We start from the raw sequence: 26687 nt of genomic DNA, 5'->3' as shown, positions 1-26687 counted from the left end.
ATGGGATTGGGGAAGTGTATTGAGTTGGATAGTAAACTGGTTGGCAGAGAGGAAACTAAATCCTTCTCAAATTGGCAGGCAGTAACTAGTGGGGTGCCACAGGGATCAGTGCTGGGACCCCAGCCATTCACAATATTGATTTGGTTGAGGGAACAAAATGTGACAACTGACTTCCGGTTGCGGCTATGACCAGCTAAGTCGCACATTTGGCAGCTCCTGCGACAAAGGTGTTTAAGGGCCGATTGGAGGGCCCCGACGGTACTGTAAAGACGAATCCCGGTGGGGGAAGGCTCCCTGAGGAGAGTGAGACCAACTTTATGGTCGGTACTCGGAGAGGGGCGACAAAAAAAGCGGCAGCAGCTCCCCAAAAAAAGCGGGGGAAGAGGACCAAAATGGCGGCCGGTGGTGCACTAGAAGATTGGAGAAAATGGGCGGAGGAGCAGCAGGCCGCTCTCCTCCGGTGTTTTACGGAGCTGAAAGTGGAACTCTTAGAGTCCATGAACGCGACGACCACAAGGCTGATGGGGGCCCAGGCGACCCAAGAGGCGTCGATAAGAGAGCTGCAGCAGGAGATGGCGGTGAGGGAGGAGGAAGCCACGGTCCTCGTGGGAAAGGTGGAGGTGCACGAGGCACTCCACCTGAAATGGCAGAGCCGCTTTGAGGAGCTGGACACGCGAATGAGGCGGAAGAACTTGAGGATCCTGGGCCTAGCAGAAGGCCTGGAGGGGCCTGATCTCCCGAAATATGTAGCGGAGATGTTGAGCTCCCTGATGGGAGAGGGGGCCGGTCCATCGCCCCTGGAGCTGGAAGAAGCATATCGGGTCATGGCTAGGCGGCCTAGGGCAAGCGAGCCCCCGAGGGCGGTGCTGGTGCGGTTCCAGCGTCTCTGCGATCGGGAGAAAGTGCTGAGGTGGGCCAAGAGGGAGAAAAGCAGCAAATGGGAGAATTCGACGGTGCGGATATATCAGGACTGGAGTGCGGAGGTGGCAAAGCGGCGGGCCCGGTTTAACCGAACGAAGGCGGTGCTGCACGCAAAAAGGATCAAGTTTGGAATGCTGCAGCCAGCGCGCTTGTGGGTCACCTACAAGGACCAGCACCATTACTTTGAGACCCCAGAGGAGGCATGGACTTTTGTTCGGGAGGAAAAGCTGGACCTGAACTAGAACTTGGGAACGCCGGCGGTCGAGGCCGCCCGAGTACCCTTGACTGATCAAGTGGCCCATGTCTTTCTTAGGCCAGGTCGGAACTTGGTTAAAGTTGATGGATCGTTTGGTTTCTTTGAAACTTGTGTTATGGGGGGTTTCTTTGTTCCTTTTTGTGTGTCTCTTCCCGTTGCCAACTTCCCTTAATTATTGTTGTTGTAGGGGGGGCTTTTTTACTGTTTTTTGATCTGTTCTTTAAGGGTTATGGTTACTGTTGGTTAAGTACGTTATTATTGGGTAGTTATTTAGTTATTTAGTTATGCAGGCATAGTTATGTATTTATGTATTTATTTGCGATTTGTTATTTATATTGTTATATTGTTAAGTTGGGGAGGCGGGACGGGGGGGAGCAAGTGGGTTATGCGTGTTTTCTTTTTCTCTTTTTTCTTCCTCTCGTTTTAAGGGGGCTTTGTTATCGGTGTGGATGGGGACGGAGGGTGGAATTGAAGATGGCGGGGTAGGGTGTGGCCGGGCGAAAGCGCGGGCTCTCCCCTGTTTCCCGCGCGCGGGATCTCCCCTGTTTCCCGCGCGCGGGACGGAGGAAGGGGGAGGAGAGAAGAGTGGGGTGTGGCCAGCAATGGCGGCTTTTCCCGCGCTGAAGCGGAGTCAGAGAGGGATGGCAAGGGGGGGGGGGGAGGCCCCTCCCCCCCCACATCGGGAGGAGTCGGAGTGTGGCAGGGGCAGCCGGGTCAGCGAAAACCAGCTGACTCTCGGGAGTACGATGGTGGATACACTGCGGCTAGGAGGGGTCCTAGCCGGGGGGGGGGGGGGGGGGGGGGGAGGGGGGGGAAGGGGGGTTAGGGGGGGATACCGGGTTGCTGCTGGAAAGGCTGAGGACGGGAAGGGAAGAACGGGAGGAGAGAGGGGGGGGGGCCATCGCCATGGGGAACGGGTCAGAAGGGGAGGGTCGACCCGGGGCGAACAGGGGACAGAACATGGCTAATAGACAGGGGAAAGGGACGGGTCGCTCCGCGACCCGGTTGATTACTTGGAATGTGAGGGGGCTGAACGGACCGGTCAAGAGATCAAGGGTTTTTTCACACCTAAAGGGACTGCAGGCGGATGTGGCAATGTTGCAGGAGACTCACTTGAGAGTAGTAGACCAGGTGCGCCTGAGAAGGGGGTGGGTGGGACAGGTGTTCCACTCAGGCTTGGACGCAAAGAACCGGGGGGGTGGCGATTTTGGTGGGAAAGAGGGTGTCGTTCGTGGCGGCGCAGGTGGTAGCAGATAAGGAGGGTAGGTACGTGATGGTGAAGGGTAGGCTGCAGGGAGAGAATGTGGTGCTGGTAAATGTATATGCCCCGAATTGGGATGACGCGGGTTTTATGAGGCGCCTGTTGGGCCTCATTCCGGGTCTGGAGGCAGGAGGCCTGATCATGGGGGGGGACTTCAACACAGTGCTCGACCCTGGGCTGGATCGAGTTCCAGGACGAATAGGAGGCCGGCAGCGGCGGAGGTGCTAAGGGGGTTCATGGAGCAGATGGGGGGGGGGTAGACCCTTGGAGATTTGGCAGGCCAAGGGCGAGGGAGTATTCTTTTTTCTCCCACGTCCACAGGGTGTACTCCAGAATAGACTTTTTTGTACTGAGCAGGGGGCTGATTTCGAGAGTGCAGGACACGGAGTACTCAGCCATTGCGATTTCGGACCATGCACCACACTGGGTAGAGGTAGAACTGGGGGAAGCACGGGACCAGCGCCCGCTGTGGCGCCTGGATGTGGGGCTGCTGGCGGACGATGAGGTGTGCGGAAGGGTCCGGAAGGGCATTGAGAGATATCTGGGCACGAACGACACGGGCGAGGTGAAGGTGGGGGTAGTATGGGAGGCCCTGAAAGCAGTGATCAGAGGAGAGCTGATCTCCATAAGGGCACACAGAGAAAGGAAGGAGAGGCAGGAGAGGGAGAGACTGGTGGGGGAACTTATAGAAGTGGACAGGAGATATGCGGAGACACCAGAGGAGGGGCTGTTGAGGGAGCGGCGCAGTTTACAGGCCCAGTTTGACCTACTGACCACTAGGAAGGCGGAGACGCAATGGAGAAGGGCACAGGGTGCGGTCTATGAGTACGGGGAAAAGGCGAGCAGGGTGCTAGCACACCAGCTGCGCAAGCGAGATGCAGCCAGAGAGATTGGGGGAGTGAGAGAGAAGGGAGGGAACGTAGTGCAGAAGGGGCAAGAGGTGAACGGGGTCTTCAGGGATTTCTACAGGGAATTGTACCGGTCTGAGCCGCCCAGGAGGAGGGGGGGAATGGAGAACTTCCTCGATAGATTGAGGTTCCCAAAGGTCCAGGAGGAACGGGTGGAGGGGCTGGGGGCGCCGATAGAGCTGCAGGAACTAGTTAAAGGGATAGGCCAGATGCAGGCGGGGAAGGCGCCGGGGCCGGATGGGTTCCCGGTGGAATTTTATAAGAAGTATGTGGACTTGGTGGGTCCAGTGCTGGTGCGAGCCTTCAATGAGGCGCGAGAGGGGGGGGCTCTGCCCCCGACAATGTCACAGGCCCTGATCTCCTTGATCCTGAAGCGGGACAAAGACCCTGTACAGTGCGGGTCCTATAGGCCTATCTCCCTCTTGAATGTAGATGCCAAACTGTTGGCAAAGGTCCTGGCAACCAGAATAGAGGATTGTGTGCCAGGGGTAATCCATGAGGACCAGACGGGTTTCGTAAAGGGACGACAACTTAATACAAATGTCCGGAGGCTGTTGAATGTAATTATGATGCCAGCAGTGGAGGGGGAGGCTGAGATAGTGGTAGCACTGGATGCGGAGAAGGCATTCGATAGGGTGGAGTGGGAATACCTGTGGGAGACGCTGGAACGGTTTGGGTTTGGGGAGGGATTTATCAAGTGGGTGAAGCTGCTGTATTCGGCCCCGATGGCGAGTGTGGTTACAAACGGGAGGAGGTCGGAGTATTTTGGGCTCCATCGAGGTACCAGGCAGGGATGCCCCCTATCCCCCTTACTATTTGCATTAGCGATCGAAACGTTGGCGATGGCACTGAGGGGTTCAGGGGGTTGGAGAGGACTGACAAGGGGAGGGGAGGAGCATCGGGTATCACTCTATGCGGATGATTTGTTGTATGTGGCGGATCCGGAAGGGGGAATGCCGGAGGTAATGGAAATACTAGCGGAGTTTGGGGACTTTTCGGGATATAAATTAAATGTGGGTAAAAGTGAGGTCTTTGTGATACACCCGGGAGATCAGGGGGAGGGAATTGGGCGGCTCCCCTTTAGGAGAGCAGTAAAGAGCTTCAGGTACTTGGGGGTGCAGGTGGCAAGGAACTGGGGGACCCTCCACAAGCTGAACTTTTCAAGGCTGGTGGAGCAGATGGAGGAGGAGTTCAAGAGGTGGGACATGGTACCGCTGTCGCTAGCAGGGAGGGTGCAGTCAGTCAAAATGACGGTCCTCCCGAGGTTCTTGTTTCTGTTCCAGTGCTTGCCCATCTTCCTCCCCAGGGCCTTCTTCAAGAAGGTAACTAGCAGCATTATGGGCTATGTGTGGGCGCATGGCACCCCTAGAGTGAGAAGGATTTTCTTGGAACGGAGTAGGGACAGTGGAGGATTAGCGCTACCCAATCTTTCCGGATACTACTGGGCGGCGAACGCATCGATGGTGCGCAAGTGGGTGATGGAGGGGGAGGGGGCAGCTTGGAAACGTATGGAGAGGGCGTCCTGCGGCAATACAAGCCTGGGGGCGCTAGTAACGGCACCATGGCCGCTCCCCCCCACAAGGTATACCACGAGTCCGGTAGTGGCGGCCACCCTTAAAATCTGGGGGCAGTGGAGGCGACACAGGGGGGAAGTGGGGGGTCTGATGGCGGCGCCACTGAGAGGGAACCACAGATTTGTCCCGGGGAACACTGGCGGGGGATTCCAGAGCTGGCACAGGGCGGGCATCAGGCAACTGAGGGATATGTTCATAGAGGGGAGGTTTGCGAGCCTGGGAGAGCTGGAGGAGAAATTTGAGCTCCCCCCGGGGAACACGTTTAGATACCTGCAGGTGAAGGCATTTGCCAGACGACAGGTGGAAGGATTCCCCTTGCTTCCCGATGGAGGGGCGAGTGATAGGGTGCTGTCAGGGGCCTGGGTCGGAGAAGGGAAGGTCTCGGACATCTACAAAATAATGCAGGAGGTGGAGGAGGTACCGATAGAGGAGCTGAAAGACAAGTGGGAAGCGGAGCTGGGAGAGCAGATAGAAGATGGGACATGGGCGGATGCCCTAGAGAGGGTCAATTCGTCGTCGTCGTGCGCAAGGTTGGGCCTCATCCAATTTAAGGTGCTGCACAGAGCCCATATGACGGGGACTAGGATGAGTCGGTTCTTCGGGGGGGAGGACAGGTGTGTTAGGTGTTCGGGAAGCCCTGCGAACCATGTACATATGTTCTGGATGTGTCCGGCACTGGAAGAGTTCTGGGAGGGGGTGGCGGGGACGGTATCGAGAGTGGTGGGAACCAGGGTCAAACCAGGGTGGGGGCTAGCGATTTTTGGGGTTGGGGTGGAGCCAGGAGTACAGGAGGCAAGGGAGGCCGGAATATTGGCCTTTGCGTCCTTGGTAGCTCGGAGAAGGATCTTGATTCAGTGGAGGGACACAAGGCCACCAAGCGTTAACACCTGGTTAAACGACATGGCAAGCTTCATCCAATTGGAAAGAATCAAATTCGCCCTGAGAGGGTCGGTACAGGGGTTCTTCCGGCGGTGGCAGCCCTTCCTTGACTTTCTGGATCAGAGATAGGAACCGGAGGCCGAAACAGCAGCAACCCGGGGAGGGAAGGGAGGGGGGGGGGGGGGGGGGGGATAGCAACGAAGGGAGCACGTCAGCGGGGGGGTCGCGGGCAAGGACCTGCCCGAGGCCATCGGCAGAAAGGGAAAAACGGTTTGGTTGCTAGACTGATAGCGCGGAGGGGGGGGGGGGGGGGGGGGGGAGGGGGGGGGGGGGGGGTGCGCGCGGGGGAGGGCGTGGGGAGGTTTTTCCAGGGGGGACTTGTGGTGTTATAATTTAAAATGTAATAGGGGTAAATGTTTGTATCGAAAAATTTCAATAAAAATTATTTAAAAAAAAAAATGTGACAACTGAAAGTTTGCAGACTATACCAAGTTGGGTGGGAGGGTGAATTGTGACGAGGATGCAGAGATCCTACAGCATGATCTGGACAGATTGGGCGAGTGAGCAAATCAGTGACAGGTGCAGTATAATTTGGGTAAGTGTGGAAGCACAAAGTTTCACTTTGGAAGCAAAAACAGGAAGGCAGATTACTACCTGTGGTTGTTAATTGGGAGAGAGGAGTGTGCAGCGGGACCTGGGTGTTCTTGTGCACCAGTTGCTGAAGGTAAGCATGTAGGTGCAGCAGGCAGTAAAGAAGGCGAATGGTATGTTGGCCTTCATTGAGAGAGGTTTCGCGTACAGAAGCAAGGATGTGTTGCTGTAATTATACAGGGCCTTGGTGAGGCTGCACCTAGAATATTGTAAGAAGTCTTACAACACCAGGTTAAAGTCCAACAGGTTTGTTTCAAACATTAGCTTTCGGAGCGCAGCTCCTTTTGAATGGAGAGGTATGTTTCTGGAACATACCTCTCCATTCACCTGAGGAAGGAGCTGCGCTCCGAAAGCTAGTGTTTGAAACAAACCTGTCGGACTTTAACCTGGTGTTGTAAGACTTCTTACTGTGCTCACCCCAGTCCAACGCCGGCATCTCCACATCATAGAATATTGTGTGCAGTTTTGGACTCGTTTTCTGAGAAAGGATGTTCTTGCTCTTAAGGGAGTGCAGCGAAGGTTTACCAGACTGATTCCAGGGATGGCGAGACTGACATTGAGGAGAGATTGACTAGGTTAGGATTGTTCTTGCTGGAATTCAGAAGAATGAGGGGGGATCTCCTAGAGACGTATAAAATTCTAACAGGACTAGACAGAGTAGATGCAGGGAAAATGTTTCCAATGATGGATGTATCTAGAACCAGGGGTCACAAACTGAAGATTCAAACTATTTCGGACAGAGATGAGGAGACATTTCTTCACCCAAAGAGTGGTGAGCCTGTGGAATTGATGACCACAGGAAGTAGTTGATGCTAAAACATTGAATATAGTCAAGAGGCGGCTAGATATAGCAGTTGGGGCGAATGCGATCAAAGGCTATGAGAAGAAAGCAACATTAGGCTATTGGGTTGATGATCAATCGTGATAAATGGCGGAGTAGGCTCGAAGGACCAAAAGGCCTCCTCCTGCTCCTATCATCTATGTATTTATGTATCTAGCTTACTATAACATTTACTTTGTTCTGAAATTGACCTTCAATTCAATTCGAACAGCAGCGTTTATTTAACAATTGTGATTTTTGTTTTGGTGCAGTTGAAAACTATATTCACTGAAACCGCAGCACAATGCGCGAGTACAAGTTGGTGGTCCTCGGTTCAGGAGGAGTCGGAAAGTCTGCTTTGGTGAGTCTTGTAACAATGCTATGTCACATTTATGTGTGCTTCCAATTTCCTTTTAACCACTCTTTTTTTTTAATATGGGTCCCCTGTTACCAACTCTCCTAACTTCAATGACTGCAAGTCTGAATGCTGAATACTAACTGATTATCCATAAGCACCCTCCCCCCCGCTTTCTCACTCAAATGTGATCCTGGCATCCCAAACTGACGTGTAAGCCAGTATTATTTGTCTTGCTGCTCCATTGGTTGAGATTGGATCACAAACCTGGAATTATTGTGAACTGTGAGAAGGATGACTTCAAAAGAACATGGATAGGCTTGTGGGTGGGCATGCATGTCAGATGGGTCAAAATCTTGGAATATCCTTCCAAACAGCACCTACACCAGATGGACTGCAATGGTTCAAGAAGGTGGTCACCACCACTTTTTTAAGAGCAATTAGGAATGTGAAATAAATGTTAGCCTAGCCAGCAAAGCCTATATCTGTGAACGAATATTTAAAAAAATGCAGAGAAGTGTTAAATGATATATTTAGCTTGGACGAATGAGGGAAGGAATATAAAATGAAGGATACAATTCCAAAGTGGGGGCAAGAGCTGGGAGTGTATGTGCACATATTATTGAATGAGGCAGTGCAGGTTGAGAAAGGAGTTAATAAGGCAGACAGTATCCTGGGCTTCATAAATAGACTACAAAAACAAGACTGCAACAGTGAACCTTTATGAAACACTGGTTTGTCGTCAACTGGTGTATTGTGTCCAATCCTGGACACTTTGGGAAAAGGTTCAGAAAAGATGTAGGAGAATGGTTCCGGGATTGAAAAGTCAGTTCTGTAGATAGGTTGGTGAAGGTTGAGAGTAGATTTTGTAGAGGTGCTCAAGATGGGGAGAAACTGTTCCCATTGTGGAAGGATTGTGAGCTAGAGCGATACCATTTAAAATGATTGGGGGGGGTGAGAGAAGAGAGATTGCATATCAAATAATTAGGATCATGGATGTACTGACTGAATGTGGCAGAGGCAGATTCAATCACCGCTTTCAAAAGATAATCAGATAATTATCTGAAGAGGGCAGGTCTACACAGGGAAAATTAAGGGAGTGGGACTAGCTGAGTTGCTTTTCCAGAGAGGCAGCATGAATCTGACTAGCTGAATGGCCCCCAGGGTGACCGGAGGCCCCTGGGCAGGGTGGTACTCTGGCACTGCTGAAGCCACATAGAACTGGCACTGTCAGCCTCGTACGAGTGCCGTGGTGGCACTGCCAAGCTAGCAGTGCCAAGGTGCCCAGGTAGCATTTTGCCTGTGCCGGGGATCGGGCCAGGGATGTCCTGCCCTTATGAGGTGGAGTGAGGGGCCTTGAGGACCCCCTATTTTTTCTCCATTAAATTGCGGCCAATGTATTCATCTAGAGCATATTTTTCAAATTCTATTCCCTAAATATTATTATTTGACCTCAAACTGTGACGTTCCACTTGTGTATGCTCATTTGTTTTAATAGGTTGGGTCAATTTCATTGTTTTGCAGACCGTACAGTTTGTTCAAGGAATATTTGTTGAAAAGTATGATCCAACAATAGAGGACTCCTACAGAAAGGTGAGTTTATCATAAAGTGAAAAGCCTTAATGTCTTCAAAGCTAGGGTTATGATAAAGCCACATGCTCAGAAACAGTAAATACTATCTAAATTTGATGGCTTCCAGTTATTTAATAAGCTTCTTTCAAATAGCCGGGTGGGACAATTTGCCGAGTGCAAGCTGTAGAAGTAGAAGTAGAACAGTACAGCACAGAACAGGCCCTTCGGCCCTCGATCTTGTGCCGAGCAATGATCACCCTACTCAAACCCACGTATCCACCCTATACCCATAACCCAACAATCCCTCCCATTAACCTTACTTTTTAGGACACTACGGGCTATTTAGCATGGCCAATCCACCTAACCTGCATATCTTTGGACTGTGGGAGGAAACCGGAGTACCCAGAGGAAATCCACACAGACATGGGGAGAAAGTGCAAACTCCACACAGACAGTGACCCAAGCTGGGAAGTGAACCTGGGACCCTGGAGCTGTGAAGCAATATGCTACTGTGCGCCCATAACCATTAGTTAGTGATAAATTATTTGTCAAGAATATGGGCGCGGTTGCACAGCTGGAAATATCTAAATACTGCCAGTAATAGTTTGCTGTGGCTCAATGTTGAACAAATCTATAATTTTTGGAATCCTTTACACGCAGGGGCTGGTTTAGCACAGTGGGCTAAACAGCTGGCTTGTAATGCAGAACACGGCCAGCAGTGCGGGTTCAATTCCCGTACCGGCCTCCCCGAACAGGTGCTGGAATGTGACGACTAGGGACTTTTCACAGTAACTTTATTGAAGCCTACTTGTGACAATAATTATTATAGTGCCTTTTAAACTTAATTTAAATATTGCAAGTTTCCATTGAATATATTGTGGAATGTAGATTTGACTGTAAGATAACAGCATTAACTAATCTGACACTTGCCACAATTTGATCAAATTATTTTTTACTGTCTGATAAATGAAAAAAAAATCTGCCTACATTTAAAACAAAAAAGCCAGAAACAATTGGGCTAATCCCTGAGAGTTTCAACTCCTGTGTTTTGTTTATGGCAGCAAGTTGAAGTGGATGGACAACAATGTATGCTTGAAATCCTAGATACAGCTGGAACGGTAAGACATAGATATATAGAAACATACATTATAGAAACAAGCCATTCAACCCAACAAGTCTCTGCTGGTCTCCACCTTTTCCAACTGCCTTGTTTCAGCCTGTAAGCATATATCTTTATTTCCATTTCTCATGTACTCATTTGGTTTCCTTTCGAAAGCATCTTCTCTATTTGTTTAACCACACCCAGTGGTACAGAGTTCCACATTCAGACCACAGTGGAAAAAAATCTCCTTTTTTTGCAATGGATTAATAGTTTTGTATTTATGCCCCTGGTTTTGGATTCTCTTGTCTTGGCCTTTGTGTAACATGTGGAACAGATCCTGTGTATGTATTTTATCTTGAGTTACTTTAGCTATTACTACATTCCAACTATTGTCTTGTGATGGCTAACAACTATTCCATGGTGCATTCTCCATGGCAACACCTCAACCAATCAGAGTCCACTTGCCAACCAATCAGCACTCTCTTCTCGTGCAGTAAAAATGCTGTTCTTATGAGATTTCGTATTTTTGTGATTCTGACCTGATGAGTACGAGCCGATATTTGGCACGATGTCTCTTTTATCACCATACTAGAGCTGTGTACTACCAAGCAAAGATGAACATATTCATATGCTTATTTGTTCTTGGAACATGGACATTGCTGGCAGAGCAGAATTTATTTACGATCCTTATATTTTTGAGGAAAGCAATTTTTCTCGTTCCAAGGCCCAGCAATCCATTAGGGGTATGGTTTATGTCCATCAAAATAGTAACTCTGACAATCCGTTTTTCTCTTCCAGAAAATGCAATCCATCATCCTCTTATTATTTTTCACCCCTTCAGGCCTCTGTTTCTTTCCATTATTCAGTTTGTTTCCTACTTGCTTCCATCATTTTGGATTTTGTTTCCATGAATTCTGTTCCTTCAGGCATTTTTAACTAAATGTATTTTCCTATCGCTTTTGATTTAACACTTTATGGTCTTTCAATTAGATTAACTATACTGTCTGCTTTATTTCACAATCTTTTGATACCGCAGGCATTGATTTCCCTCTGGGTTGAATAGATTTGTCTCATTTGGGAATGTTATGGTGCTTTTAATTCATTGAGTAATTATAAAATTGACAGGGCTATCTACTGGTGTAGTATTTTTCGATTCTGAGCCCATCTACTATTCTTGATTTGTGATATTTATAATACTTGAAGCATCTTGCTCTTGGACAAAGTGATTAACATTTAATTTTTAATTACACTGGCTCCAAAGGCAATTATTCTAAACATGGGTGAATCTGAATCATTAAGGAGGCCAAGCTAAGATATTTGCAAAGTTCGGAAGCCCAAAACCGCCTGAGCTGACCATCACTGAAAAGCTTACAATTTGACATGCATTTATTTAGAACATAGAACATAGAACAGTACAGCACAGAACAGGCCCTTCGGCCCTCAATGTTGTGCCGAGCAATGATCACCCTACTTAAACCCACGTAACCCGTATACCCGTAACCCAACAATCCCCCCATTAACCTTACACTACGGGCAATTTAGCATGGCCAATCCACCTAACCTGCACATCTTTGGACTGTGGGAGGAAACCGGAGCACCCGGAGGAAACCCACGCACACACGGGGAGGACGTGCAGACTCCACACAGACAGTGACCCAGCCGGGAATCGAACCTGGGACCCTGGAGCTGTGAAGCATTGATGCTAACATTTATGTGCTAAAAGCACACTGTAATCTTGTCTTTTTCGATTACTGCATCAAGTTACAATTTTAAAAAGTGATAACATTTATAACAATTTGTGTATTGGTCTGATTTAGGTGTATTTTGTTTGCAGGAACAATTTACCGCAATGCGAGATCTTTACATGAAGAATGGACAAGGTTTTGCATTAGTGTATTCGATAACAGCGCAGTCAACATTTAATGACTTGCAGGATTTAAGAGAGCAAATTCTTCGAGTCAAAGACACGGATGATGTAAGTGTGCAACCAACCCTTCCCTGGAAAACCAAAGCCAGAATTTTCTCAGTTAGCTTCTTTGAGATCCAATAACTGAATGCCCAGTCAGAAAGGATGAAAAAATTACTGTGACCCAAAATTTATTTCCGATTATACTAAAAGAAATTAATCTAAAACCGAAAAATGTCTTTGTTTACGTACTACACTGTAAAATTGATGAATGACACAAAGTAGTGGGGATAAAAGCAAATTACTGTGGATGCTGGGATTTGAAACAAAAATGGCAAATACTGGACAATCTCAGCTGGTCTGACAAGCATCTGTGGAGATAAAAAGGAGCTAACATTTTGAGACTGGATGACTGTCAAAGGTGCAGAGAACTGGAAATGGGGTCAGATTTACACTAGTTGGGGGTGCGTGGGGGCTGGATAGAGGGCCAGCGATAAGTGGAGATTGACACAGATGTCGAGGAGCGAAGACGAAAGGAATGTAAACGGGGTGATTAAGGCTAAGAAGGGCGCTGATAGTGGCACATAAAGAGATTAGAATGTGCGAATGGTAAAACAAAGATGAACAGTGTGTCAAAGGGCAACTAGGAACAGTTGGCCCAAATGGGGTGGGGGAAGAACAGATCAATGGAAGAAATAAAATAAATTGACAGAAATAAAAATTGGGTGAAGGTGGAAGAGAGAGTTTGCAGCCTGATGTTGTTGAACCCGATGTTAAGTCCGGAAGGCTGTAACCTACCTAATCGGAAGATTGTTCTAGTTTGCGCTGGGCTTTACTGGAACGTTGCAGCAGGCCAAGAACGGACATGTGGATGTGAAAGCAGGACGGTGAGTTGAAATGGCAGCACAGGAAGGTCTGGGTCCTGCTTACGGACGGACCGGGCTGTTCTGCAAAGCGGTCACCCAGTCTGCGTTTAGTCTCCAATGTAGAGTAGACCGCATTGGGCGTAACAAATGCAATAGACCAGATTCAATGGGGTGCACGTGAAGCACTGCCTCACTTGACCAGCGTGTTTAGGGCCAGAGATGGTGAGGGGGGAGGAGGTAAAGGGGCAGGTGTTACACCTTCTGTGATTGCATGGGAAGGTGCCGTGTAAAGAGGATGAGGCCCCCATTAGTATACATCTGACACATTTCCAGTTCTGGCTCTGACAAAGAGTCATCTAGACTCAAAACGTGAGCTCCCTTTTCTCTCCAAAGATGCTTTCATACCTGCTGAGATTGACAAAGTAGTGGGGACTGGGTTCATGTTTAATGTTGCTTTGGAGTTGGCAAGTGGAAGCCAGATGCTATCCCAAAATGATTGCGAGGAGGATATTATCAGACTACGTTTTCATACATTAAGGATGACAATAGAGAGAGATGACCTTCATTCTAAAGACCAAGATACAGAATCAGTTTGGGTAGAGATAAGAAATAGTAATGGTGGGAAGTCACTTGTGGGAGGAATTTATGGGCCACTAACAGTAACCGCAATGTAGGACAGAATAAACAGGAAGAATGGGGATTTGTGACAAAGTTATGGCAATAATTGTGAGTTTTAATCTATATATAGATTGGGGTGATGAGATTAGCAAAGGTAGCCTAGAAGATGGGCTCTGTTTTGGGAATAATTTTTTGGAGCAACATGTTATTCTGGATCTGGTAATGTGCAGTAGAATCATAGAATCCCTACAACGCAGAAGGAGGCCATTTGGCCCATTGGGTCTGCACCGACCCTCCAAAACAGCACTTCACCACCCCAATCCAAAAACGTCTTAACCTAACCATCACATCTTTGGACACTTAATTGGCAGTTTAGCATGACAATCCACCTACCCTGCACATCTTTGGGCTATGGGAGGAAACTACCCGGTCACCCAAGGCTGGAATTGAACCCTGGTGCTTTAAGGCAGCAGTGTTAACCACTGTTAGCACCTAAAATTGAAGAAGGACTGGGTGGGGTAGGTGTTTTTTTTCCTCCTCCATTCTCGACCAGTAGCTTGGGTGTTGCAGTGTTGGTCAATAAAAATGTGCCTTTTAAAATGGAGGACTGTGTGAAGGAGAAGGGGGAGGTAAGTGATTATCAAGTGGATATTGTATGAGGAAAATATTTCTACCATGGATGTCAATGATCCCCAAAATTATTCTCCTGATTTTGTTTGTCAAACCTTCCTTGACTTTGCTGAATTAGCATTGACTAATTCCTTTATAGGAGAGGACTTCAGCTGTCATCTTAACCTTTTGATGGACAAACTTCCCATAGCTAGGAATGCCCCCACCCAGCATGCAAAAGCTTTAGGTTTGCGAGGAAGTTGGGTATTTAAATTTGTGGAGAACACTGCATCCTAAGGATTAAGAGTTCACTCTCTTCTTTGCTACCCACGCCCTACAGGAATTGACTATTTTTCATGTCAAAAACAGTCCTACATGCAGTGACTTCCCGCTTTACAGGTAGTATTGTGATTTCTAATCATGTGCCTGTCCTGGAATTTTTACTCAAGGTTTCAATCTTGGAGATTTGATGCGTCTTTGCTCGGGGATCATAACTTTATCTTGTATGTTAATGTAGAAGTTGATCGCTTCACTCAGTCAATTCTCTCTCTAATGTGAGGGCGGTACGGTGGTGCAATGGTTAGCACTGCTGCCTCACGGCACCAAAGACCCAGGTTCGATCCTGGCACTGGGTCACTGTCCGTGTGGAGTTTGCACAACCTCCCCGTGTCTGCGTGGGTCTTGCCCCCACAACCCAAAGATGTGCAGGGTAGGTGAATTGGCCATGCTAAATTGCCCCTTAATTGGAAAAGAAATTAATTGGCTCCTCTAAATTATTTTTTAAAAATTCTCTCTCTGATGTAAGCCTATTAAACCCCCGCATGGGCCCAGTGACCTCTGCTGAGTGTGGACTTCCCCGGCAACGGGGTGGGGCTTCCCTTTAAAGAGGGGAGCCTGGGCAGTATAAAACTCCGGCCTAAGTGAAAGCTGGGTCGGGGGAGCCCTTTGGAGAGTGGCGTTGCTTAATTTACGTATGTTAAACCCAGTTTTTGAAACCAACAGAGGGAATATGGCAGGAATCTGAACCATTTGTTTCTGAAAGAAATTAATGCACACGAACAGCTCTGGATGCACTGTTAACTCGACATGCTGAGGTGTTTAAAGTTTGGCAAACAAAAGTTATAGGAGTTTGGAAGCAAACCAAGTAGATATCTGTATTTTCCTACTTGGAAGAGGGCAGATTCTAGGGTTATTTCCTCTGCACTAGACTCGAAGGGTAATAGAATGACTAAAACGAACGACGTTAGTAAGACATTTGCAGGTTTTTATGCCAAATTATATAAAATAGACCAGATCTGGGGATGCATTTTCACAGATGGAGCATTTCTTCTCCTCCCTTAAACTCCCAATAATTTCTGAAGACCAAATCTGCATAGCTTGCTTTTTGCTCAAGATCTAAAGAAAATTAGTGGGGTGCTCAGTTCTTTTACATGGAACAAAAAGAAAGCTTCAAAGGGGTTTGGGGTGCCAGATATTAAAATGTATCCGTTAGCTTTTCATAAGATTCATATGAGAATGCGTCAGAGAGGACTTTTCCTCCATTTGGCTTGATATTGAAGCTGAGAAGGATTAATTGATTACTTCATAGTAAAGGTATCTCTCGGTTGCAGTGATCATAACGTGTTTAAATTTCACATTCTGTTTGAGGTAGAGTAGGGTTGGGCCTGAGGCTGTTTTTTTAAAACTTAAATAATGGCAATTATGAGGGAATGAAGACCATTGGTTAAAGTGAACTGAGAAATTAGGTTGAGATAACTTTGGATCATCTGGGAGGCAGAGAGATTAATAGAGAGGAGTTACAGGGAGGTCGGCACACCCAAGTGTAGCTGGGTTACAGTCGGGAGAAGGAAAGGGAACAGGCAGACAGTGCAGGGATTCCTTGGAGCCATTCCCCTTGAAAACAAGTGTACTGCTTTGGATGCTGTTGGGGGGTGGAGGGGAGGGGGGACGGGGGGACCTACCAGGGGAAGGCCATAGTGGCCTGGCTCTGTGGCTCAGAAGGGAAGGGGGAGAACTGAAAAGTGATAGTGATAGGAGACTCAACGGTTAGGGGAATGGATAGGAGATTCTGTGGTCACGAACGAGACTCGCGGAAGGTATGTTGCCTCCCGGGTGCCAGGGTCAGGGATGTCTCGGATCGAGTCTCCAGGATTCGTAAGGGGGAGGGGGAGCAACCAGAAGTTGTGGTGCACATTGGCACAAATGACATAGCTAAGAAAAGGGATGAGGATCTTAAAAAATGATTTTAGGGAGTCAGGTTGGAAGCCAAAGAGCAGGACGAGCAGAGTAGTAATCTCAGGATTGCTACCGGTGTCACATGTTAGTCAGGCAAGGAACAGAGAGCGACTGCAGCTGAACACGTGGCTGCAGGGCTGGTGCAAGAGGGAAGGCTTCAGATATAGAACAAAGAACATACAGTGCAGAAGGAGGCCATTCGGCCCATCGAGTTTACACTGACCCACTTAAGCCCCCACTTCCACCCTATCCCCGTAACCCAATAACCCGCCTAACCTTTTTGGCCACTAAGGGCAATTTATCATGGCCAATCCACCGAACCTGCACGTCTTTGGACGTCGATCGTTGGGATGCCTTCTGGGGAAGGTGGGACATGAGGGATGTGTTGCACCTAAACAGGAAGGGCACCAATAACCTGGGCGGGAGGTTTGCTAGAGTTCTAGCAGCAGCAGGGTAGCATGGTGGTTAGCATAAATGCTTCACAGCTCCAGGGTCCCAGGTTCGATTCCCGGCTGGGTCACTGTCTGTGTGGAGTCTGCACGTCCTCCCCCTGTGTGCGTGGGTTTCCTCCGGGTGCTCCGGTTTCCTCCCACAGTCCAAAGATGTGCGGGTTAGGTGGATTGGCTATGCTAAATTGCCCGTAGTGTCCTAATAAAAGTAAGGTTAAGGGGGGGGGGGTTGTTGGGTTATGGGTATAGGGTGAATACGTGGGTTTGAGTAGGGTGATCATGGCTCGGCACAACATTGAGGGCCGAAGGGCCTGTTCTGTGCTGTACTGTTCTATGTTCTATGTTCTTTGGTAGGGGGATGGGAGCCAGAGCTACGGATCAAAGGATAGGGTAGCTGTTGAACGGGCAGAAATAGTACGCAGCGAGTCTGTAAGGAAGGGTAGACAGTTGATAGGGAAAAGTTGCACTCAGTGGAATGGGTTAAAGTGTGTCTGTTTCAGTGCAAGGAGCATCAGGAATAAGGGAGATGAATTTAGGACATGGGTCAGTACTTGGAACTATGATGTTGTGGCCATTTCGGAGACATGTATGGATTTCACAGGGGCACAAATAGTTGTTAGATGCTCCGGGGTTTAGATGTTTTAAGAAGAATAGGGAGAGAGGTAAAAGAGGAGGGGGCATGGCACTGTTAATTAGAGAGTGCATCACAGCTGCAAAAAAGGTGGTAGTCGAGGAGGGTTTGTCTACTGAGTCAGTATGGGTGGAAGTCAAAAACAAGAAAGGAGCAGTCACTTAATTGGGAGATTTCTATACACCCCCCAATAGCAGCAGAGAGATGGAGGAACAGATTGGACAGCAAATCTTGGAAAGGTGCAGAAATAACATGGTTGTTGTCATGGGTGACTTCAACTTCTCTAATATTGACTGGAACCTCCTTAGTGCAAATGGTTTGGATGGAGCAGATTTTGTCAGGTGTGTACAGAAAGGATTCCTGACTCAATATGCAGATAGGCCGACTAGCGGGGAGGCCATATTGGATTTGGTGCTCGGCAACGAACCAGGCCAGGTGTCAGATGTCTACGGTGGGAAAGCATTTCGGTGGCAGTGATCACAACTCCTTAACCTTTACCATAGTCATGGAGAGGGATAGGAACAGACAGTATGGGAGGTATTTAATTGGGGGAGGGGAAAATATACTGCTATTAGACAGAAGCTGTGGAGCATAAATGGGGACAGATGTTCTTGGGGAAATGCACAACAATAATGTGGGGGTTGTTTAAGAAGCGCTTGCTGCGAATGCTGGATAGTTTTGTCCCACTGAGGCGAGAAAGGAATGGTAAGGTGAAGGAGCCTTGGCTGACGAGAAGTGGAGCTTCTAGTCAAGAGGAAGAAGGAAGCTTGCGTAAGGTTGAGGAAGCAAGGATCTGGCATGGCTCCAGAGGGTTACAAGCTAGACAGGAAGGAACTGAAAAATGGACTTAGGAGAGGTAGAAGGGGGCATGAAAAATCCCTGGTGGGAAGGATTCTGGGAAACCCAAGACATTCTACACTTATGTGAGAAATAAGAGGATAATTAGCGTGAGAGTAGGGCCGATCCGGGATAGTGGAGGGAACTTGTGCCCAGAGTCTGACGATGTAGGAGAAGCCCTAAATAAATATTTTGCTTCAGTATTCACTAGAGAGAAGGACCTTGTTGCTCGTGAGAACAGCGTGAACCAGGTTAATAGGTTCAAACTGGTTGCTATTAAGAAGGAGGATGCTGGAAATTTTGAAAAGCTCCAGGATAGTTAAGTCCCCTGAGCCAGACGGTATATACCCAAGGTTACTAGGGTAGCACGGGAGGAGATTGCTGCGCCGTTGATGATGATCTTTGCATCTTCACTCGCCACTGGAATAGTACCAGATGATTGGAGGAAGGCGAATGTTGTTCCCCAGTTCAAGAAAGGGAATAGGGAAATCCCTGGGAATTACAGACCAATCAGTCTGTGGTGAGCAAAATACTGGAAAGGATTGAGAGATAGGATTTATGATTTAGAAAAACATAATTTGATTAAAGATAGTTAGCATGGCTTTGTGAGGGGCAGGTCTTGCCTCACAAGCTAATTGAATTCATTAAGGATGTGACGAGACACATTGATGAAGGTCGGACATTGGATGTGGTGTATATGGATTTCAGTAAGGCATTTGATAAGGTTCCCCATGGTAGGCTCATTCAGAAAGTTAGGGGGCATGGGATACAGGGAAATTTGATTGGATACAGAATTGGCTGGCTGAAAGAAGACAGCGAGTTGTAGTGGATGGAAAGTATTCTGCCTGGAGGTCGGTAACCATGGCGTCCCGCAGGGATCTGTTCTGGGACCTCTGCTCTTTGTGGTTTTTATAAATGACTTGGATGAGGAAGTGGAAGGGTGGGTTAGTAAGTTTGCCGATGACACGAAGGTTGGTGGAGTTGTAGATGGTGTTTTTTTTAAAATTATTTTTATTAAGATTTTCAAAAACATATCAAAAACATAAAATAACAGCAAGAAATCCGTATTAACAACAACAAAAAGAAATAACACAATAACCCCCAAACCCCCCCCCCCCCCCCCCCCCCCGATAAGCACCCGGCATATTCAATAAACACATACACACTTTCCCTTCCCCGCAGCAACACCCCCCCCCCCCCCCCCCCGGGCTGCTGCCGGCCTATTTTTCTACCGTTCTGCCAGGAAGTCGAGGAAAGGCTGCCACCATCTAAAGAACCCCTGTACTGATCCCCTCAGGGCAAATTTTACCTTCTCCAATTTGATGAACCCCGCCATATCATTGATCCAGGCCTCCACGCTTGGGGGCCTCGCATCCTTCCATTGAAGCAAAATCCTCCCCGGGCTACTTGGGACGCAAAGGCCAGAACACCGGCCTCTTTCGCCTCCTGCACTCCCGGTTCCACTGCAACCCCAAAGATTGCGAGTCCCCAGCCTGGCTTGACCACCCTCGACACCGTCCTTGCTACCCCCTTCCAAAATTCCCCCAGCGCTGGGCATGCCCAGAACATATTCGCTGGGCTCCCCGAGCACCTAGCACACCTGTCTTATGCACGTGGGGAAAAAATGAATACTCCCTGGCCCTCGGCCTCGCGAACCTCCACGGATCCACCCCTCCCATCTGGTCCATAAACCCCCTCAACACCTTAGCCGCCGTGGGCCTCCTGCCCGTCCTGGACATGGATCGATCCAATGGGGGATCTAGCACCGTTAAAGTCCCCCCCCCAGTATCAAGCCCTCCGTCTCTAGATCCGGAATGCGGCCCAACATGCGCCGCATAAAACCCGCATCGTCCCAATTTGGGGCATAGACATTCACCAGCACCACCTGCTCCCCTTGCAACATGCCGCTCACCATCACATACCTCCCTCCACTGTCAGCCACCACCTTTGACGCCTCAAACGACACCCTTTTTCCCACCAGAATCGCCACCCCCCGATTTTTTGCATCAAGCCCCGAATGAAACACCTGGCCTACCCAGCCCGTCACCTTCAGGTGCGTCTCCTGGAGCATAGCCACGTCCGCCTTCAGCCCCTTTAGGTGCGTAAACACCCGGGCCCGTTTGACCAGCCCATTCAGCCCCCTCACATTCCAAGTTATCAGCCGGATCAGAGGGCTCCCTGCCCCCCTCCCCTGCCGACTAGCCATAATCCATCCCCTGCCCGCCCCAGGCCAACGCCCCTCGCTCGGCCCGTTCCCCACGGCGGCAAACCCCCACCCCGGCCCCCTCTGCAGACTCCAGCTCCTTCCTGGCCATTTCAGCAGCAACCTGGTGTGTCCCCCCCCCAGGCTGGGACCCCTCCCAGCCGTTACTCCCACCATAGCACTCCCGTGAGCCAGCTAACTTCTGCTGACCCCGGCAGCTCCCGCCACACCTCCGACCCCTCCCAACATCGGGCGGCTCCTCCTTCCCCAGACCCTCCTCCTCCCCCTCCCGCTCTTGCACGGGAAAAAGCCCGCACTTCTCATCTCCGACCCCGCCCCAATCCACACTCAGCGCGGGAAACAGAGGAAAAGCCCGCGCTTTCCCTCTGCCCGACCCCGCCCCCGGAAAAAAAGACAGTACCCCACCCACCCTAGAAACAACACGCAACCAGCTTAAAATAGCATGAAACAGCATAAAACAAAGACCCTTCCCACCAAAAGTTAGCACAGTTCTTTACACCCCCCAACACTCAGTCAGAGTCCAACTTCTCGGCCTGCACAAAGGCCCACACCTCCTCCGGGGACTCAAAATAAAAGTGCCGGTCCTTGTAGGTGACCCATAGACGTGCGGCTGTAACATGCCAAACTTCACACACATTCTGTGGAGCACCGCCTTCGGCCAGTTGTACCCGGCCCTCCGCTTGGCCACCTCCGCATTCCAGTCCTGGTAGATCCGCACTACCGTGTTCTCCCACTTGCTGCTCCGCTCCTTCTTGGCCCACCTAAGCACGCACTCTCGGTCAACGAACCGGTGGAACCTCACCAGCACCGCCTGTGGCGGCTCATTCGGTTTGGGCCTCCTGGCCAGTATTCTGTGGGCCCCCTCCAGCTCCAGGGGCCCCTGGAAAGACCCAGCTCCCATCAGCGAGTTCAACAAAATGACCATATAGGCCCCCAGGTCTGACCCTTCCAGCCCCTCCGTGAGGCCCAGGATCCGCAAATGTTTCCGCCTCGACCGATTCTCCATCTCCTCAAACCGCTCCTGCCACTTCTTGTGGAGAGCCTCGTGCATCTCCACCTTTACCGCGAGGGCCACGGCCTCATCCTCTCTTTCGGAGGCTTGTTGTCGGAGCTCCCGGATCTCCACCCCCTGGGCTGTCTGCGTCGCCAGCAGCTTGTCCGTATTCGCCTTCAGCGAGTCCAGCAGCTCCACTTTGAGCTCCTGAAAACAGCGCGGGAGAGTCTCCTGCTGCACCTGCGCCCACTGTGTCCATTCCTCTAGGCCTCCGCCGGCCGCCATCTGGATTCTCTTCGCCCGCTTTTTCTTAGGCGCTGCCACCGCTATTCTGCTGGCCCCGCTCCTGGTCAAGACCCTAGACCACTGGGGATCCGCTGCAGACACCTTCCCACGTCAGGAACCGTCGAGCAAATGCCGCTGGGGGCCTTTAAAAGAGCCCAAATGTCCGTTCCTAGCGGGAGCTGCCGAATGTGCGGCTTAGCTCCGCATAGCCGCAACCGGAAGCCGAGTTGTAGATAGTGTTGAGGGTTGTTGCAGGCTACAACAGGACATTGACAGGATGCAGAACTGGGCTGAGAAGTGTTAGATGGAGTTTAACCTAGATAAATGTGAAGTAATTTGTTTTGGAAGGTCAAATTTGAGAGCTGAATATGGGATAAAAGGCAGGATTCTTGGAAGTGTGGAGGAACAGAGGGATCTTGGGGTCCACATATATAGATCCCTCAAATTTGCCACCCAGGTTGATAGGTTGTTAAGGTGTATGGTGTGTTGGCGGTCATAAACTCAGTCCCCCTGTTGAAGAGCCGCGAATTTTTGCTGCAGCTTTATAAAACCCTGGTTAGAGCACACTTGGAATATTGTGTCCCGTTCTGGTCGCCTCATTGTAGGAAGGATGTGGATGCTTTGGAGAGGGTACAGAGGAGATTTACCAGGATGCTGCCTGGACTGGAGGGCATGTCTTATGAAGAAAGGTTGAGGGAGCTAGGGCTTTTCTCACTGGAGCGAAGAAGGATGAGAGGTGACTTGATAAGTGTACAGGTGATGTGAGACATGGATAGAGTGGATAGCCAGAGACTATTCCCCAGGGTGGAAATGGCTGTCATGAGAGGACATAATTTTAAGGTGATTGGAGAAAGGTATAGTGGAGATGTCGAGGTCGGTTCTTGACACAGAGTGGTGGGTGCGTGGAATGCACTGCCAGCAGAGGTGGTGGAGTCATTGTCAATAGGGGCACTTAAGCGACTCTTGGACAGGCATATGGACAGCAGTAAATTGAAGGGGTGTAGGTTAGGTTAATCTTAGATTAGGATAAATGGTCTGCACAACATTGTGGGCTGAAGGGCCTGTACTGTGCTGTACCGTTCTATGTAAATCGGTAGAGATGCAAATGTAAGCCATTTCGGGTGATATTCTGAAAACTCAGCAAAGATGAATTCCAGTGATAATTTAAAAAGAATAATAAATTTAGAGTGCCCAATTATTTTCTTCCAATTTAAGGGGCAATTTAATGTGGCCAATCCACCTCACCTGCACATCTTTGGGTTGTGGGGGTGAATGGTGAGAGAGAAATTCTCGGGGAAGAACATAATTATCTGTGGCTAGCTAAGGAAGTTAAAATGGGACCGATTTTCCAGCCCTGCCTGCTGCCCAGATTACCCAGTCTCATTGATTGGCTGAGCTGCCAAATGCCCTGCCATGAGGGGCAGCACGGTAGCATGGTGGTTAGCATAAATGCTTCACAGCTCCAGGGTCCCAGGTTCGGTTCCCGGCTGGGTCACTGTCTGTGCGGAGTCTGCACGTCCTCCCCGTGTGTGCGTGGGTTTCCTCCGGGTGCTCCGGTTTCCTCCCACAGTCCAAAGATGTGCAGGTTAGGTAGATTGGCCATGCTAAATTGCCCGTAGTGTCCTAAAAAGTAAGGTTAAGGGGTTGTTGGGTTACGGGTATAGGGTGGATACGTGGGTTTGAGTAGGGTGATCATTGCTCGGCACAACATCGAGGGCCGAAGGGCCTGTTCTGTGCTGTACTGTTCTATGTTCTATGACGGGGCGAGAAAATCCCAGCCAATAGCAAATTGGAAGAAAAAGTGTACAATTACGGCAAGTTTAGTGGCAGGTTAGAAGATTGGACAGAATATAAAAAACAGCAAAGAATAGCTAAACAAAGAGGGAGAAATTGGAGTACGATGGAAAGCTAGCTAGAAATATCAAATCAGATGGTTAGAGATTCTGCAGGTATTTAAAAATGGGGGGGGGAGGGGGGGGGGGGGAGAGGGGGGGGGAGAGGGGGGAAGTGAGGGGGGAAGTGGAGTGATTATCCAGGGAACTAATAATGGAAAATAAGGAGATGGTGGATGAATTGAACCAAATACTGTGAATCTGAAATAAAAACAAAGTGCTGAAGAGTCCTATTCTACATTAACTTAATATGTATCTTTGCATGCTGGCAGATTCCTGTCTGCTTCCAGCACTTTCCGTTTCCTTCTGCATTTGGTCTGTTTGCAATACGATAATATTGGTTATAAAAATACTTCAGCTGAACATCATGCCTTGATAGATATAAGCAAATAAACAAGGCCCTCCCTTTTGCATAACACCCCTTGAATATTTTTTCAGTGGTCCAATTGACGGCCAGTTCTATCTAACCCAATTGCCTGGAGAGTGCATTTCCAAGAGCACTCTAAACTTGATACTGTACTATCCAAGACACAGCCATCTGCAATCACTTGCTTGATTGGCATCCTAATCACAAACATTAACTCCCTATACCATTGACGCACAGTGGCAGCAGAGTGTACTATCTGCAAGATGCACTGCAGGAACTCACCGAAGCTGCTTAGACAGCATATTCCAAACCCACGGCCACTAACGTCTAAAAAGACATGCGTAGACACATTTGAACAGCACCACCTGGAAGTTCCCCCCTCAAGCCACTCTCCATTTGATATAAACATAACCAGGTCTTTTCAAATAATATATATTTACTCCCCAGCTGCCTCACATTTTGATTGTACCTGAATCAGATAGTGTGCACTATATCCGTATTTGAAAATGGGCTTCCTGCCTCACTCTAAACTTGAGCCCTCCATCATTCCCAGATTCTCCACCACCCTCTACTTGAGCAACAGCAAAATGTACACTGATTGAAATATATTGCACTCCGAAACATTGGTGTGATTATTTGCCAACCCAAATGATAACCAGTAATTGTGCTATAGAAGTCAAAATGCCTGTCAGAAAATGGAATTTGTGCTGAGAAATTAAATTGTCTGATTGTGGTTTACTGCATTTGCTTATCTCAACAGAATTGAGGCTTGTCAAAGGATGTTAAACCACAAGTGCTTTTTCTGCCAGTATGGTTGAACAACAGCAAATAGTTTTGGAGCAAATGGGCCGAATAATGACGAGTGCCATTTAAAAAAAAACCCCAAAGTGTGTGATATTCAGAATGGGAGATGAGAAAGTCTAAGTGAGGAAGTGCTGAGGGTCTTGGCGAGCTAACGGATTTAAGATTCCAGTTAACACTAGCTCGAGGCACAAGTTGACGAAAAATAGCCACTTTCTTTTTTGATGACTTGGGATAGAGAATGTGAGTGCAGGAATATGAAGACTTTACTACCCGAGATAGAATTGCTGAATGAATTGAAATGTTTAAAAGTGAGGTGAACGGATGCTTGGGAATTAAATGTGCTGCCAGGATATGGAAAATTGAAACCGCAAACTATCATGGCTAATCAGGCTAGTTGGCAAAGAAAACCCAACGGTTAAATGGCATTCCCCTCAGCTTGCTACATGACCTGTGTATAGAAATTAGCTGCAGTCTCTACATATTTAAAAATTAGCTCTTGGATTTATTTTCCAAGAGAGTAGAAGAAATATTGATCTATTTTATTTTGTTCTCTTTGTTTAGCAAAGAGTATATATAATGACGAGTTGAATCTAATGAATTTGCTTTGTTTCATGTTCAAATGCACATTAGAGGTTATTAAAATGTGTTTTCTGAAAGAAAATCCAGACTAAATATTTATGGGAGATAGGTCTTTGACCCATTTCAATTAATCCATGAAGGCAGAAAAATCTTACACTCCCTAAATACCCTACATTGTTGTAGTTAGTAAATAACTACGGTTTTTCCTTCACCATTCTGTTCTGAAATCTATTGCAAGTGTTGATTTCACTGTGCATGGACGCCATCCTCCTCATCTGTTCTAAAGTTACTGTTGACAAGTTTGAACTCGTGTATACTTGCGCTTATCTTATTTTGCATGTTTTATATGGAGCTATATTCTTTCTTAACCTTTTTCTTGCATACTTTAACCATCTCTAAAAATCACCTCTCAGCTATTCCCTTTACAGGCTTTAAAACCAAAACCCCTAGAGTCAACTCAGATACTTGATACTAAGGTTCAGGCTAATGATTCTCCCATGCATTTCCTTCAGCACTTGACTGCTTCCTTTATTTCTTTTTTTTAACAAATTTAGAGTACCCAATTATTTTTTTTCTCCAATTAAGGGGCAATTTAGTGTGGCCAATCTACCTAACCTGCACATCTTTTGGGTGGTTGGAGTGAAACCCACGCAGACACTGGGAGAAGGTGCCAACTCCACACGGACAGTGACCCAGGGCCGGGATTTGAAGCCGGGTCCTCAGCACCGTAGTCCCAGTGCTAACCACGTGCCATCCTGTTTCCTTTATTTCTTGATGACCAGAATTGAACACACTACTTGACTAGAGCACTGTTTAGTTAGATTATAATTTCCTCTGCATGACGGTCTACGGTTTTGGCTTTCCTAACAGAGCTCTGTGCACTCTATTCAGTGCTAACCCTTGCTTCTCTGATCATTACCTCGTCTTTTCTCACTTTCATCCGACCTTGAGTTTTGTCCAGTGGGCTAAGACAGCTGGCTTGTAATACAGAACAAGACCAGCAGCGCGGCTTCAATTCCCGTTCCAGTCTCCCCGAACAGGCGCCGGAATGTGGCGACTTGGGGCTTTTCACAGTAACTTCATTGAAACCTA

At 48.4% G+C, this 26687-nt stretch overlaps 1 protein-coding gene across 1 annotated transcript in view; it reads left to right on the top strand.

Annotated features, from left to right (window-relative positions):
- The window catches only part of LOC119954893 (ras-related protein Rap-1b), a 60275-nt gene that overhangs the window by 19069 nt on the left and 14519 nt on the right, over window positions 1–26687 (top strand). The window contains exons 2-5 of the mRNA XM_038780520.1: window positions 7543–7631; window positions 9150–9218; window positions 10259–10315; window positions 12134–12274. Coding sequence (XP_038636448.1) covers window positions 7575–7631; window positions 9150–9218; window positions 10259–10315; window positions 12134–12274 — 324 coding nt within the window. The 5' untranslated portion in view covers window positions 7543–7574. The remainder of the gene's footprint in view (window positions 1–7542; window positions 7632–9149; window positions 9219–10258; window positions 10316–12133; window positions 12275–26687) is intronic.

Source organism: Scyliorhinus canicula, chromosome 20, assembly GCF_902713615.1.
Source record: "Scyliorhinus canicula chromosome 20, sScyCan1.1, whole genome shotgun sequence".
In the NCBI taxonomy this organism is placed as follows: Eukaryota; Metazoa; Chordata; class Chondrichthyes; order Carcharhiniformes; family Scyliorhinidae; genus Scyliorhinus; species Scyliorhinus canicula.
This window is presented reverse-complemented; position numbering and strand designations above follow the sequence as displayed.